We start from the raw sequence: 16,196 nt of genomic DNA, 5'->3' as shown, positions 1-16,196 counted from the left end.
GTGACCTGCCAAATAACTTTAAAGATGTGTCTCTACATGGTTTTTATTCTAGGGTAAAATTTTGTCAGAAATGATTTTATCCTTGTTGAAATAATTCCAACCAACTTACCATGGCAAAACTGTATCCAATCCACAATGAGTTCCAACCTTGTGGGCACTCGGGAATCTTAATCGTCTGACTGTGGATTGCGATCACATTAGCTGGGGCATCACAGACAGTGCATCGGGAGATATACGGGATGATCTCCTGCTCCAGAACTGGCATCATGGGAATTGGCGCCGTCGTCGACAGCCAATAGGATTTGTCGTTTCTGCTGGCGTAGTTGCAGACGTTGTTGAAATTGCAGAAGACGAACGGCATCGTGCTGAAACGCTGGAGACAAGAGCCAGCGAAACCTGAAGACGAGAGAAGACAACAGTTTTGAAAGGTTTCCCTGCAGTACCTGTAACTCTGATGGTTTTTACATCTAAAGTGACAACTTATTACATGAGTTTCAATGGAACTTTTCCAGTTTGCAATAAAATGGTTTAGTATTCAGATCAGACGTACTGTCAGCTTCATTTACCATAGTTATCTCAATATATTTTGGAATGGCTTTCAAGTGACTTTTGCACCTGAACCCCTTATGTATTCATGAGAGATTCCCACTTACCTAGATCCTGGTTATGTGCCCTCTCATTCCCCTCGATGTAAAGCAGGGAGTAACCATCCCAGAGCTTGATTTGGCCATTTGGACAGACGGGCACCTCGGTGGTTTGACTGTGGCGGACTACGAGATATCCAGCCGGGTCGACCCTGCCGGCCGATCCTGGCAGACCAGGCTCTCCCTTGAGACCTCGTGGACCTGCAAAATGGAGACCAATATGTTACTGTGAGGGTGATGTTGTGCTGTCTTCGAGTATATCCCGGCTAAAGGGGAAACGGATGCTGCTAATGATGTGTCTAAGACAGGAGAGAATAAAGATGGTCTAATACAGAAATCTAATGTTGTTTCAATCACCAGGTCTCATGACAGGCATGTGAATATCCACTTGTTACATTACATTACAAGCTAGCCTTTTCCAATTCTATGCACAGTTGATGTTTGGAACAGTATGATGAGCTCACTTCATGTTCGAATTACACTTTTATGGCTTAAAGAACAGAACCAGGCCTATGTCTCTAATAAACCTAGCTGATTCTTTGCGTAATTCTGACCTACCTGGCAGTCCATCGAGACCAGTCTCACCGGACCTACCCGGGTCACCAGGCAGACCATCAGATCCAACAAGTCCGGGCAGGCCAGGGTTACCCAGCGGGCCAATCTCTCCCTTCTGTCCTGGCCTGCCTGGCAGACCATCTATGCCACTCTCACCGGGCTGACCTGGACGCCCTGTTTGACCTCTGTCTCCCTTGTCTCCCTTAACTCCGACGATGTTGCCAATGTCTGCTGGCAGACCTCGCTCTCCTTTGTCTCCCTTTGGTCCAATTGGACCTGAACAAAATGAAAATATTTTGATAATACGTACACTGCGATGTGATCATTTTGGTTGTTTCAACTTGATACTGGAAAATCAGTGATTTTTTTAGCAACCTGTGCCTCTTGCAAATGGTTTGCTTGCAGAAAGGAATTCAGTCCAAATAATCATCCACAGCTATCCTCCATGAAGGTCAGAGTGACTGGGCAATGAGTAGGCCATTGCCAGAAACACCTTTAACTGAATCTGCAGGTATTACTAACAGCAGATTGATAAAAGAACAGGCAATTCCTCCTAAGAAAGCGAAACAAAAAATCAGTCTTGAACCTAAGCACCAATCAATAAAACATCAAAATCAAAAGATGTCATCGAAAATGATTAACAAATATGTTAAACAGGTAATAAACATATACCTACCGACAGGACCGGAGGGTCCATCAAGTCCAGGGAGTCCATTTCCTCCCTTTTCACCTGGTCGTCCTTCAGGCCCTGGGAGGCCTCGAAGACCCTTTTCACCCTTCTCGCCAGGCAGACCAGGTGTGCCGGGTGAACCCTTTGGTCCATTGGGGCCATCCTTGCCGGGAATGCCAGAGAGGCCTGGACGCCCGTCAGTGCCGCGTTCACCTTTTGGGCCTTCGGGCCCGAATTCGCCTGGGAGGCCTCGTGGACCTTCTCTACCTGGGACACCTAGAATCAAAAGTATTATAATGTGAATCTGAGAGTCATTCAAAACCCATCTGTTTCTAAAAAATTTGCAGCTTATCATAATCTCAAGGCCACAGCAGCCTGACAGTCAGTAGAATGACCTTGAAAAAGGCTTAACAAGTACTGATATATGGTTTCACAAGTGCTTTTTTCGATTGAATAACCTTGACCTTACCTTGTAATCCTGGCAGTCCCTTCTCACCTGGCAGGCCAGGTTCACCCTTCTCCAAGGAGCGACCTGGTTCGCCCTTCTGACCCAATAATCCAGGAAGACCTGAGTCACCCTTCAGTCCTGGCCGACCACTCAAGCCATCACGACCAGGCAGTCCTTCGTCACCCTTTAGACCTAAATATTGAGGTAAATGTAGAAGAAACTCGTCATGATTGACTGATAACATTTGAAAACATATTTGACCAGGTCTGACAGAAAAAGACATACCTGGGTATGACTTTTGAAAATGCTCAACTGTCTTTTTTAAAGACAAAGTAAAAATAACTGATCCAGCTCTGCTTTTTTCAGCTTCATGGCCTGACAAATAGCTTTCTCGGGAAAATTTATACACACACCAATTGCATACAGTTTACGTGCCAGCATGCTGCATGCATTATGGCTGACTATTGGCATCACCTGGTGTTAGAAATAGGTACGTAGAACCAGCAGTAAATATATGTGAATGTACAGTGTATTGCTTTAAACTTCAGGTCAAGATAGAATACCTTGGCGATAATTATTATCAATGAGAAATCTGGGTATTGTACTCAATAATGCTGCAGAATAAAGCCATTACTTTACCTTCGTTGCCCTTGACTCCAGGCACCTCATCACAAGCTGGGCCCTCTATACCCTTGTCTCCTCTTAGACCGGGCAAGCCGTCGAGGCCGGGGCGCCCAAATTCTCCAGGCAGGCCGGTGTCACCCTTAGCCCCTGGTACACCGGGCAGCCCTTGGAAGCCAGCATTACCCTTGGGACCAGGTAAACCAGGCAGACCCTTTTGACCTTCAGGCCCTCTTATACCTTTCATACCAACTATACCTAAAATGATGACAGAAACATTTGAATTATCCTTGTGAAATGATTCCGGAAAATAAAAAAAACATGTAGAAAACGGATAGGAGGGGTTCATTATATGAACCAAATTAGAAAATTTAGAAGTGATATCGGTCTCTTACCTCTGAGTCCAGGAAGACCTGAGGTACCCCTCTCACCCTTGTCACCCTTAGGTCCAGGTGGTCCCTCGGGTCCTGGTTTACCCTCCTCAGACGCATCTCCTGGAAGACCCCTCGGTCCATCATCACCGCGGTCTCCCTTGGTTCCCTCTGGTCCTCCAAGGCCTGGTAGACCCTGAGCTCCCTTCATTCCAGGTAGGCCATCTCTACCTGTGAGACCTGGGCGTCCTGGAAGGCCATCTCCACCCTGAAAATGTTATGTGATTGTCATTAAAGATGCTATTTATGGCAAAACCTTGGTTGGCAATGAGTCTCTAGAGACAGAACACTCCAATAAACCACCCCAGGGTGATGTCGCTTCTTAGCCTTGGATGGCAAGACATCTAAGATTAGGTGACCTTGTGCCAGTTTTCTGGTACAGTTTGTGGCATCCATCAATGTATATATCTCAGAAATGTCTAATCACTAGTTTTGATAAGGTGTCCAAGAAGTATACATTTCTAGCCTACCTTCTGTCCTTTAAGTCCATTAAATCCTGGAAGTCCATCTTCACCCTTTGGTCCAGGCAGTCCTGGCTCTCCTGGTAGACCACTGAGGCCAGGTAGTCCTGTCGTGCCTCGAATTCCAGGCAGACCACGTCCTGGGTCACCCTTGTCACCCTTTGGTCCGTCTGGGCCTGGCAGACCTGAAATCCGATAGCCGGGAAAGTCAGGAAAGATTTCTTTTGTAATATAACATGCATACCCTGAAGACTGAGGATGACCCAGATCCTTTGTGGTAAGGTAGGGTGGTACAAGCCCAGGTACAATTTTAACCTCAGTGTGTATTGATGTGCATCTTCTTCTTTCATTTACTGGGACGCAGTCATCATTGACTATTATGCCCAGGGCCTTCGGCCAAGGAGGGCGAGTCAACGCAAGCTACTCATGTTTCACACTTGGTGGGGTCATTAACCTGCCCAGGCATAGACACCAGATACAAGGAACCATGGTTTTAAGTCTCATTCGAAGGACTGTGAAGGGCCAGGAATTTAAGTTCATTAAATCCATGCCGGTTCATCCAGAATACAAATCCTGAGTTCTCCCCGGGCCCTTGTGCGTGGCAGCCTGCAGTGTTCACCACTAGGCTAATAGGCACCACAAGCCCTTTTCAACACTGTAGGGACTATAATTGTACTTGATTTTCCTCATTCCTGGGGACATACTTGAAACAGATGTTGGTTTCTGAGAAGCATTCACTCAGAAGGCAGTGGTAGCTTTAAGAACAGCAAGCAGGGTAAGCATGGACATTACGTCGTATCATGCTAAGCAAAACTGAAGCAATAGGCAAAATGAATACATCCATGTAAAAGTAACTTCTAGAAGCTAATTCGAATTCATGTGGTACTGTTCTGCACCTAAGTAACGTGCCTTGCTGCACACAACACTTGAGTATCATTTCACAACTACTTTGTGGTTCAACCATGTCATGAGATTGAAGGAAACACTAGCAATGGTCGCATGGCTGTGGAGTATGATGAAGATGATGATGCTTCAGACATGATTGCAGATTGTAGCATAGAGTAGTATGTTGTTCCAGACAAGGGATGTTACTCCTTGGCATGCTGTACACACAAACTTTCTTTGAACCTGATTCAAAGTATTATTTCTAAGATAAGGAAGAAGAGAAGGAAAACTGGAGGGAAAGAAAGCGAAGGCAATAAAGAACTGATGGTAGCAGCTTCCCACAAGGATGCTTCAGATATTTCTTCCTAAGCATTGCTTATTCATTTGACTCTTCAATCCTCCAATACTAGGCTGCGGATTGCATCTCTTCGCACACTCAAGAAAGTCTGTTTGTATAAAGAAGAATGATCCAATTGGCCTGCAATTGGAGGTTGACTGATACAAACTTAAAATTTGACTAAATTACCATCAGTGCTCTAAGGTATACTGTAAAATCAGTCAGGAGCTGTGGCAACTGTCAGTTGTTTCCACCATGAAAGTCACAATGTCTCCTGACTGAGTTCAAAGTAAGGAAGGGAATTGCACCAGCAGGAACTGCAATGTTCATCAATACAAAATGCGTCAGAAATTTAAATTTTCTTTTTTAACAGAAGCTGATTTGAAAAGCGATGGAAAATAAGATGCACAGAATGAAGCCAGGCAAACAATGCACTAAGCTAGATATTCTTGCTAACAGCATAAGCATGATGATCTGACTTGAAAAATCATTGAAAAGTCTCATTAAGTGTCCGGCAAACAGGAGATATTTGTGGCAGTGGCATGGGATTATTACTGCTTGAGACAAAAGTCTTGGTCAAGAATAGGCCTCACAATGATTGGTTTGTCTTCAGACAAGTGATCTTTTTGTCTCTCATTAGTGATAATTTTTCCAGGTCACAGCATTAAAAATCTCTCGTTTGCTGGCTACTCTACCGACTCAATCAGAAATTCTTCAAATCAAAACAAAACTGCCATACTCATCGATTTCTCATTGAACATTGTAATCACTAGTGTGCGGAGGAAGGAAAAACAAAATACCGCTTCGACCTGGTGTTCCTGGTAGTCCGGTTGGTCCATCTTTCCCTGGTTCTCCCTTGGTTCCGGCAGCTGATGGTTCACCGAGTTCTCCCTTCTGGCCAGGGAGTCCGTCCAATCCACGCTCTCCTTTGAGTCCTGAAAGAAACGGTTCACTTGGAAATCAGAACCTTTGGCTGAAAGATTTTGAGATGTGATTGAGTTCATTTCTCTTGGCATATCAGACCCACTGAGCAATGATCTCTTATAAACAATATATGTTTTGGAAACCATATCGTACTCACCATCACGGCCTGATTGACCAGGCAGACCAGGGCCACCCTCTGGTCCCGGGCCGCCCTTCATGCCGTCCAAACCTGGTAGTCCTGGTTTACCGGGACGGCCATCTTGTCCTGGGAATCCCATAACGCCCATATCTCCCTTTGGTCCTGAAAAATACCAGACAGTTATAAACAAATTGAAGAGCACACCAATGAATAGTCACATTCCGTTAAAGGTTTTCAAAGGTTAAAAAACCCTTCATATCTATGAGTGTATCACTGCCTAATGTTGGCTACAAAAAAGTACCAAACAAGACTGAACATTCATGAAACACTGAATGATGATATCGTAGACCTACCCTCTGGTCCAGGCAAACCTGGCACGCCGCCTTCACCCTTCCTTCCAGGTAGTCCTTCACGTCCCGCGAATCCACGCGGTCCATCTGGGCCGGGAAGACCTGGCGTTCCCTTCTCTCCCTGGAGACCAGGTTGGCCGGGGACGCCTGGCTCTCCCTTAACACCGTTCAGTCCTGGAGATCCGTCGAGGCCAGAATCGCCCTTGGGGCCTGGGAGGCCTGGGAGGCCTCCTGGACCTGGGCCGCCTTTGTCTCCCTTGGCTCCCTCACGGCCCGGCAAACCATCACGCCCAAGATCTCCCTTTGTTCCCTGTGGTCCAGAAACGCAGGGAAGACCTAAAATGTGACAAATATATGTAAACAAACATTACAGAGAACTTGTGTGAGCAGAAAGTTCACTTCAATTTACAATAAATAGAAAGAGTATTTTACAGATCTATTTTATTCAGAAACTGAAAGCAGCTGCACTGGCAATGTTTTTTTCCCAGTGCCTCTTATTGTAGAACGTGTTCATGGTCTTGTTGAATTTTCTTCATTTCTTTCAAACCTTCTGTCACAATTATCCAATATCAAAGGTCCCCATATCCTAAATGATTATCTTATGAAGCTCATCCTATCAATGGATGTGGATACAAATTTTCTTCGGTTTTTGAGGGAGAATTCATTGGTCTTGATCATACTTACCCTCTCTTCCTTCTCTTCCAGGTAGACCAGGTTCACCTTTAGGCCCAATGGGGCCTACTCTGCCCTTTTCACCAGTAAGACCTGGCCCAGGCAGGCCAGCGTCTCCCTTCAATCCTGCGAAACCGGGCAAACCGTCACGGCCTGGGTCACCCTTCATTCCAAGTTGTCCTGGCAAGCCGTTGATACCTGGGAGACCTTTGTCTCCAGGCAGTCCATCCCTACCGGGGAGACCCTCTCGTCCTTCGCGTCCAATCTCACCAGGTGCACCTTTGGGACCGATGAGTCCGTCAAGACCTGGTCGACCCTCACGTCCTACAAAGATATGATTGTCTCAGTAAACCTAACCTCTTGACCCTCTCCATTGCTTTTATCGTGAGTCACTATAGATGGGTGTCATTTTGGGCTATTTACCACTCAGTCCCTTTTAAATCTGGGAGGGGAGTTCACAACACAATTTGTTTCCTGGGGTGTTTTGCTTACGGTCAAATGGTGACCAGGTCCAAAGAGTCTTGGTTCTTACAACATACAGCCAAACCTCCTTTAGCAGACACCTCTGTTAACAGGCCACCCTCTCTTGAAGAGAAGTTCTATTGTATTTAATGAATGTGACGAACAAAGTTAAGTAGGAGGAAACCAGAGCCCTCCAACGAAACGTCTGCGTACCTGGGTCACCTTTCTCTCCCTGCTCTCCATTTAATCCTGGAGTGCCATCCTTCCCTGGTAGTCCAGTCTCTCCCTGAGTTCCCTTGGTCAACAGATTAAGCGGGACGAATCCTGTAAAAAATATAGAACAAATTTTAAGATATATTTATCAACAATTAGATTTCGCCAATCATTCAACAGTTTAAAACATCTATTATATCTTTCAAAACTAGTTTTGGGGGGAGGGGCAATCCATGATGTCAAACAGGGAGGGAACCAACGTCAAAAGTAGCCACTACAGTCACCTCTCCAAGGCAACAAAAATGGAGGTCGGCCTCGAACACAGGGGAGATCCAATGTCAAAAGTAGCCAGTAATTAGGACATGACTAAATTCAATCAGAAAACATCTGATCTTACCTGGCTCTCCCTTAGCACCATCCAATCCATCTCTTCCACGCAAACCGGGTAATCCTCCATTTCCTTTGTCTCCTCTAGGACCATCGAGGCCTATACCAGGCTCACCCTTGCGACCCTCGGGACCTCTTGGTCCAATTAAACCACGCAGTCCATCCAAACCAGGAAGTCCGGCACCACCCTGAAGTTTTGAAACAATATTTTTAACCGCCAAATTTTCATGGCTGTTTTAATTTTCGAATTTCGTGAAAAACCACCTCAATTTGCGAAAACAAAAATTACATATATGTATACTTTATGACTATCATTACATTTTTTGGTGAATATCATTTGAACAGTACAACTCTGTGAATCGCTACATGCAAATAAGAGGCACTAACCAGTTATCTGTTATCAATAAAATTGCTATGTGGAAAACACACTTTCTTTTTTGTCAGGCATGATTTCGGTTTTGCTCTAGGGAACGAAAAGTTATCAAACTTACCTTATCACCTTTGTCCCCTGGTAGTCCAGACAGACCAGGCACTCCAGCAACTCCCTCTGCTCCGGGCAAACCTGGCTCCCCAGAGTTACCAGGAAGTCCGCGATCACCCTTGGGACCAGGTTGAGTAACATCTGGGACTCTGGCGGGGTCTCCTTTGTCACCCTTGGTACCTCCTGCGCCAGAAGCTCCTGAAGGACCCTAGAATAAGTTTAAAATTTCATTTCATCACCTATCTACAACGGTCCGAATAGTTTCAAAGACAGGAATATTTTTGTGAAAAGTTGCTTTTCATGACATGGCAAGACAGGTCATTTCAGTACATGCTGAAGGATCATTACACATGCGCAGGGATCTGCAAGTGTACAAATGAAGGCAATCAAGTGACTCAGGTCTGCCCTTATATCAGTCAAGCAAGGGGCGGACCTTAAGTCTCCATGGGGTTTAAGATACTTACAGAAGGACCAGTGATACCAGGCAGACCAGGTGTACCTGGATCACCAGGGAAGCCCGGCTCACCATCCAGGCCAGGGATGCCTGCCACACCCTTCTCACCGGTGCGGCCGGGCAATCCAATGTTACCCTTCTCTCCTTTGCTTCCTGGGCGGCAGTCAGAGCAAGAGCCACCTCTGTCACCTGAAATGAAAGAAAAGGTCAGATTGGAGAACATTTTTTGTTTCATTCAGCCATGCACCGAAGTTTAGCTCCTTGTAACTGGAAAAGTCTGAGTCTAGCTCCTACAACTTTCAACCTTGTTACTAAAAAAACCAAGGCAATCTATCATCTTTTACATGGCTGGCTTGAAATTACATGATGATTGATTATAATTTCCGTTCTGAGGGAGGAGTCACAAGGCTTCTAAGACATTCATAAAGAGCACAGTTCAAGACAGTCTGAATATAGTTCAACCAACTTCTCAAGCACTTGAAATGTGGTTTTCAAAATCCTGCACTCAAATTTGGCAAAACTACAAAATTGGCGCTCACCCTTATCTCCATCACGTCCGGGGCGTCCTTCGCGTCCAGGCAGACCATTCAGACCTGTATCTCCCTTGGGCCCAGGGGGACCCTGGGCACCGGGAGTGCCACCTTTCACACTACCAGGGGGACCCCGAGGTCCAGAGAAACCTTTCTCTCCCTTACTGCCAGGTAACCCATCAAGACCTGAGCGACCGTCCTGTCCTCGTGGGCCGGGTATCGACAGACCTGGGGCACCTTTTGGTCCTGGCTCTCCCTTGCTTCCAGCTCGTCCATCAAAACCGCGCTCTCCATCTCGTCCTGGGATACCTAGAATAAAATGCAATCATAGGGTAAGAACTGGTCTGCATTTCGTAACGGTACGTGCGATTACCGTTCAAAATGAACCAGAAACTCACTGTTCATTGAGAACAAACACCTACCAGAAAGACCTTCATCGCCCTTGTCTCCCTTCGCTCCGTCATCTCCTTGTCGCCCTGGCAACCCAGGGATCCCAGGACCGCCAGCTTCTCCTTTGCCACCTTTGGGGCCAGATTCGCCTGGGAGACCATCCACACCACTGTCACCAGGAAGGCCTGGCAGACCTGGGGGGCCAGGTGGGCCTTCTGGGCCATTTCTTCCATCTCCACCCTGGAATACATGAGAAAAGCATCATTTTGGGGTATTTTGTGGTCGGACTCTGCTATCCGGAAGCAGCTCTGTCTTGTGTGACAAAAAGATTTCACGTCTGCGGGAAAACCGAGAATGGTGTTTTGATATCGATGGCAGGTCATGGCAATCACCAATACTTGTCAGAGTTACCAGCGATAACCACTTCGAACAAGCGATCATTGTCACATGCGAATCAAGTAACAGGTCACACTGATTCAAATTGCTCGTTGTGGGGCGCTTTAGTGCCCCGTCTGCTGTGAGTGATTATACTTACACCGGGGGGACCGACTGGACCCATGTCTCCCTTCCCGCCATCTTTTCCATTGACACCACGATCTCCCCTTGGTCCGATCATTCCAGGGACACCGGGCTGGCCGTCCATGCCTCTGTCTCCCTTGAAGCCTGGTAAACCATCTTGACCAGACACACCCATTTTACCCTGTAGATAGGAGAGGAGATTGAGAATACATTTCAGTGTTTTCCCTAGCTTTTGATTTGAACTTGTCGGACTATTCCATCAAATTAAAACCTAGTGGTCCTTGGTTACGACACCGACGACTACTAGGATGAAAATGAGGCTTAATCTGTTTTCATTACAATAGTTGACATCCTGAGACCAAGGCCTTCTAAAACACCCGATAGATGTCAAATGATTGATTCATTTCATCAGAAAATACTCAGGTAAACTTACTCTTGGTCCAGCGATGCCAGGGACACCCTTCTCCCCCTTCATGCCCAAATCTCCGCGCAAACCTGACAATCCCGACGGGCCATCGTAACCTCGATCTCCACGATCGCCGGGCTCTCCTTTCATCCCTTGGGGCCCCTCGGGTCCTGGCGGACCTGTGATGAATCCTTTGCCTTCAGTGAATGGTGAGCCACCATTGGGTCGTCCTGGCAGAGAGAGAAAAAGAAAATGATAGACATTTTTTTTTTTTAAATGCAAGTTTTTATACAGTGCTTTATGATGTACAACATTCTCAAAGCACTTTACATTTGATCCCCACTCTAAGCTGAAACCTTTCAGTGACCTGAGCATTTCTGACTGGTACCCGTTTATACATCAGGGTGGAGTTAGGCATGTAAGGGAATGAGACCTGCCCAGAGTCATGCTGGCAGTGAGGGGTCGAACCAGAGACCACTTGACTGCTAGTCATCATAACACTTTTGTTTCAAAGTTCATCAAGGGACACTCATCCACCTTGCACGTGACCAAATCTCTATCTATTGATGACGTTGTTCCATCCCTACTTGCATTGGCCTCCATGGCTAAAAAGGCATTTCATTATTGAGACTTTATGGCCGCTAGTCAATACTTACCAGGTGGTCCAGGGGGACCACGGATACCAGGATCTCCCTTCATTCCATGGTAACCAATGCCCATGTTGCCTTTTGGACCAGATTTACCGACCGGACCGGGTGGACCCTAAGAATTGAAACAGTGTACATTTTGTGGAACATCAAACATGAAATAGAAAGCAGATGACACCATACTTAGACTTGGTGTTTGTGTCCATTTCGTAGTAATTGGTCTTAGGTCAGTGAAGCTAGAGTATTGAGCAGCGATATCGTTTCTTAACATTTACCCTAGAAGGTCAAACAACAGGCATCTGTCATCATGGTGATGTATGCTCCACTTAGAGTAACAGGGCATAAATCAAGTAAGTCATTCCATTTATGCCAAAACCACAATGTAAGGGCAGAGTCGACTTACTTTGTCGCTTTCAAACCTGTTTATGATTTTGTGATAATGATGTGAAAGGGTTTAGGATACCTACCACTGGGCCGTCTATGCCTCTTCCACCCTTCATTCCCAGTTGACCATCTTTTCCGGGCCGACCCTGAAACAGTTGTGATGAAACTTATTGTATTAAGAATATCTCAGAGTAATAACTGCCGTCGTTCAGTAAGAGCTGATCTCGATTAAAGAAATTTCACTGAAAGGAATCAATGAAAAGAACATCACTGTCAATGTCACCAGAAAAAGGTGTCTTTTGAGAGAAGTGCAGAAGACAAGTAGGGACAAAGTTTGCCTTGGAATTTCTGAAAACATTTCTTTTACAAATGCCTGTATTATTTAACATGGCCATTCATCGGAAATCTCACAAACAGCGTGATCTGCTGGTGTCATTGTGCCCCAATTAATGCCATTTTCTAGTAAATGATAACATTTTCTACATTTTCTATAACGACTATAGGGACACCTTTTGTCAAAAAAAGCTTTGAGCTTACCGATATGCCGGGTTGTCCATCGCGTCCAGGTTCTCCTTTGGTTCCCTTGACTCCATCTTGGATCCTCGCCGGCTCACCCTTCTCTCCCTTCTCACCGTCTGAACCACCGGGACCAATTTTGCCCTCCTCGCCAGGAAAACCTGGTATTCCAGGTGTGCCCTGGAGTCAGAAAGAAGGATCTTACAATATTAGTGAACTTTGTCATTCAATGCAACTTTTTTGTGTCCTAATTTATGTTTGGTTTGGTGGTTAGGCCAACTCTTCAATACAAAGGTTTCAAATACAGTGGAACCCCGGTTGGCAACCACCCCGGTAACACGACCATCCCTCTATGAGGATCAGGATATCATATTTGGAGTTCAGTTTTGCACTGCCGTTTGCATAACCTGGAAACAACTTGTTGAACATGAATTCTTCAGTAACAGAAAATATACTCACCGCTGTTCCATTACAGCCATCTAAACCAGCGATTCCTCGGGGACCGGGTGGACCAGGCAAACCCTAGAAGATAATCAAAACATCAGAGCAGCAGAAAATATCAGCAAAATTATACTAACAATGACTTGGAGTCCTAGGATTTTATTCCTGAGGGATTGAAACTTTTGGTGTATTTCGCTCCCGATGTTACGAGTTTTTTTGTCATACTGATGTGATATTGGATATGACCCTGGAGTCCTAGGATTTTATTCCTGAGGGATTAAAACTTTTGGTGTATTTTGCTCCCGATGTTACGAGTTTTTTTGTCATACTGATTTGATATTGGATGACCCCAAGATTGCCATAGCTAAGATTTGCATTAATGTCCAAATTGACAGAAACCATTAAGTCTACATACAGGTTTCTTGCTTGGGTTAACACCCTGTGTAATCTGCGGGAAACGCTCAGAGTCAAGGCCTGTGAACCACCTCTCTGAGTAAAGTTCAGCCTGGACTCGGAGAGGTGGCTACTGGCTGAGAACAAGGATATCTTCAAGATCAGCTGTTCTCGTTCATATCTCTTAACCCAGAGGTCTCTGCGTGCACTTCTGATAGCCAACATAGTTCTTGAGTTTTCTAGTCAGTTTAACAATCCGACTGGCTCGTGGTGACTCTCTATAACCACACAATTTTTAATGCAAAAGAACTGCAGGGGAGAGAGGCTTGGAGTCTGCAGTCCCAGGTCTGCAGTTCACATTATGTCGTACTCCCTTCCCTTCCCGTGTACTGCCCTCCCCAACAGTTACCCTGGGGCGAATTCCATTCGGAACAACATTGGGAATAAAACACTAGGCTAAAGACGATTGCATTAGTGATAAAAATTGATACATGGTCATCTAGTTCGAAAACACAAACTTGTTATTTCATTAGCAATAGGTATCGGCCAAGCTGAAAAAACTTCCGATGTTGGTTTTCCGGCTACTCAATCCTTTGAAAATAGAGGTGTGGTACTGGTGCTTGATGTATACATGTATAGATCATCAGAGCATCTTGAGAATATGAAAGGGTTAATACTTACAGGAATACCATTAACTCCTGGGAACCCGGGGACGCCAACTTTACCCTACAAAGGAGAAAAGAATATTGAACTAAATGTTCGAGATCACAGAGACAGTTATCACTCATTTGCAGGAAACCTAAAGTTCATCATGTTTTATGCAACTTGCAATAAGACCACCTTGAAGACAACTGTACTTGGTTGATGTGACCTCTGTACTAGTTGTTTAGGGTTGAGATTTCCGGTTGAAGTTACTGCCCTGGCTCGATAACCTCATTTGTTATGGGAAGATCACGAAAATCTACCACAGACATTATTGTAATAAGATAGCATAAAAAATATCATCTTGACCCTCAATTTACTGACATTGCTCAGCGTCAGTTCAGAGCAGAGGCTATGGAGGCAATACCGCTAGAAGGTCAGTATGACAAAATATAGATTCTTGCACAAAGCATATTTTGTTGTCACAACTGAACTACTTTTATTTTGTATACACACCGCCATTGTCACCTGGTGCATATTATCTCCATTTCCATCATGGCGTTAATCCCAGTAAAATCTTTGCGATTATTTCACCGAAAGTCTATCTTAGTTTGGTATTAGCAATATCAGCTAATCCATTCTGTGTGTAATCATAACTAGACACACAGATTTCAAGTGAGAATGAACTTGGGATCTGGTCACTATCTAGGCTTAGACAATGGTATGGATATGATCCAAATTAGTGTCTCCCCATATATATATCAGTACCTCCTAATCCTGCCCCCTTGATATAATCTTGTTAATCCAAAGTGGCCTAGCAGATGAGAGAGAGAGTGTACTCTGGATCTGGCTTGTAAGGTCATTGCGTTGGAAACATGGATGTTTTTAGCATAACGCCATTCATATTTTTCCCCACTCCAATGATGCAGTCTTTTAGTCATTCCTTTGCAATTAAATCAGGCCACATCAAACGTCTTTTTATCCCGTTTCCTGCTGAGACAAAGTGAGCAGGATGGTTTAATAGTTTAAATGTCACTTTGACATTCATTGATTGGGAATGACAAAAAATGTGTCCTGAAAGAGAGGACTCTATATTTTCCTGGAAAGTACATGGATGTTTTTAAATTGTTCATTTTGTTAGGTTTTGTCATCCTCTCACAATAGGCCTTTGTATCTTTCCCAATACACGTACACTCAAAATCTTTGAAGGGGTAAGAAACGTACCATAAACCTTTCTATGAGTTTCTATCACTTTATAAGTGACTCTAGACTCCCCGAGTGGGTCTATTAGCTACAATTGGTCTCCTAGATACTATGAGCCAAATATTTATTCCGTCTTATCATATGAATTTCCCCTTGGCTATCTCATGGTTGGGGGGAGTGGTACTACAAACCTGTCGAACGTTCCTGCAGCCTGTCTGATGAACTTATACAAGCGATCAGATTGCATGATTTCAACGACATATTTGCTACCAAATTGCATAAGCCTAAGAGTGCACCGTCATTGACAAAATCTTGAAATTTTAGGAAGGTGAGAGATATTGAATTCAATAATCAGTGACAAATGGCATATTAAGTTGGTTGCAAAAACATGTTGCGCCCAATATGAGACCAGTAGACGATAAATGCCCAAGAATGCATTGGCTGAATGGATGCACTGTCTATCTTCAACATCAGCTCTGCATCAACATACCTGACCCACAATTACACCCCATCCAACACAGAGAACCTACAATGTTTTCATTGTTACTCTAGACATAGTCCTCTTGCATGCAAAGTACAGTCTATTGTTATTCATTAAAGCGCTGTTTCAAAATCATCATCTCCTTCATATTCTCCCTGTTCTTCTTTCATGCCCAATTCCCGGCACTAGTGGCCGGCACTTTGTCTCTCCCACCATCAGAGTGGTTCAACTGGTCATTGACCGCACCGAGGTTTCACTCACTCAGTGAGAGGTTTCACTCACTCAGTGAAGCATCGCCTCTGATTGGTGTGCCGTGTATTGCATCATGGTCATAAACAACATTGTCTCTTCAGCAATTCAAAACTGCAGACAACGTGTTTTTTGGTGACATCAAGAGGCTCTCCTCTCGCTACAGCTCTGGTAGAACGTAAAACTGATTTAGAATCCTTGGGCAAGAGACTTGATGAAGCTGTTGCATCAAACACAACTAACAAGGTACCAGTAGGTGCA

The 16,196-nt window shown here is 44.8% G+C and overlaps 1 protein-coding gene across 2 annotated transcripts in view; it reads right to left on the bottom strand.

Moving 5' to 3' along the window:
• LOC135495133 (collagen alpha-2(IV) chain-like) overlaps positions 1-16,196 on the bottom strand; it is a 37,271-nt gene that overhangs the window by 2,417 nt on the left and 18,658 nt on the right. For both annotated transcript variants that reach the window (XM_064783565.1, XM_064783567.1), the window contains 25 exons: positions 14,042-14,086; positions 12,986-13,048; positions 12,548-12,706; positions 12,094-12,156; positions 11,636-11,741; positions 11,007-11,209; positions 10,590-10,754; positions 10,087-10,294; positions 9,674-9,973; positions 9,145-9,323; positions 8,691-8,888; positions 8,210-8,387; positions 7,813-7,923; positions 7,150-7,461; positions 6,469-6,801; positions 6,134-6,277; positions 5,853-5,987; positions 3,840-4,015; positions 3,334-3,577; positions 2,957-3,196; positions 2,339-2,509; positions 1,876-2,145; positions 1,203-1,475; positions 654-845; positions 110-396 (listed from right to left, as the gene is read on the bottom strand). In XM_064783565.1, coding sequence (XP_064639635.1) covers positions 110-396; positions 654-845; positions 1,203-1,475; positions 1,876-2,145; positions 2,339-2,509; positions 2,957-3,196; positions 3,334-3,577; positions 3,840-4,015; positions 5,853-5,987; positions 6,134-6,277; positions 6,469-6,801; positions 7,150-7,461; positions 7,813-7,923; positions 8,210-8,387; positions 8,691-8,888; positions 9,145-9,323; positions 9,674-9,973; positions 10,087-10,294; positions 10,590-10,754; positions 11,007-11,209; positions 11,636-11,741; positions 12,094-12,156; positions 12,548-12,706; positions 12,986-13,048; positions 14,042-14,086 — 4,755 coding nt within the window. The remainder of the gene's footprint in view (positions 1-109; positions 397-653; positions 846-1,202; positions 1,476-1,875; positions 2,146-2,338; positions 2,510-2,956; positions 3,197-3,333; positions 3,578-3,839; positions 4,016-5,852; positions 5,988-6,133; positions 6,278-6,468; positions 6,802-7,149; positions 7,462-7,812; positions 7,924-8,209; positions 8,388-8,690; positions 8,889-9,144; positions 9,324-9,673; positions 9,974-10,086; positions 10,295-10,589; positions 10,755-11,006; positions 11,210-11,635; positions 11,742-12,093; positions 12,157-12,547; positions 12,707-12,985; positions 13,049-14,041; positions 14,087-16,196) is intronic.

The sequence above is a fragment of the Lineus longissimus genome, chromosome 10 (genome assembly GCF_910592395.1).
Source record: "Lineus longissimus chromosome 10, tnLinLong1.2, whole genome shotgun sequence".
Taxonomy (NCBI): Eukaryota; Metazoa; Nemertea; class Pilidiophora; order Heteronemertea; family Lineidae; genus Lineus; species Lineus longissimus.
This window is presented reverse-complemented; position numbering and strand designations above follow the sequence as displayed.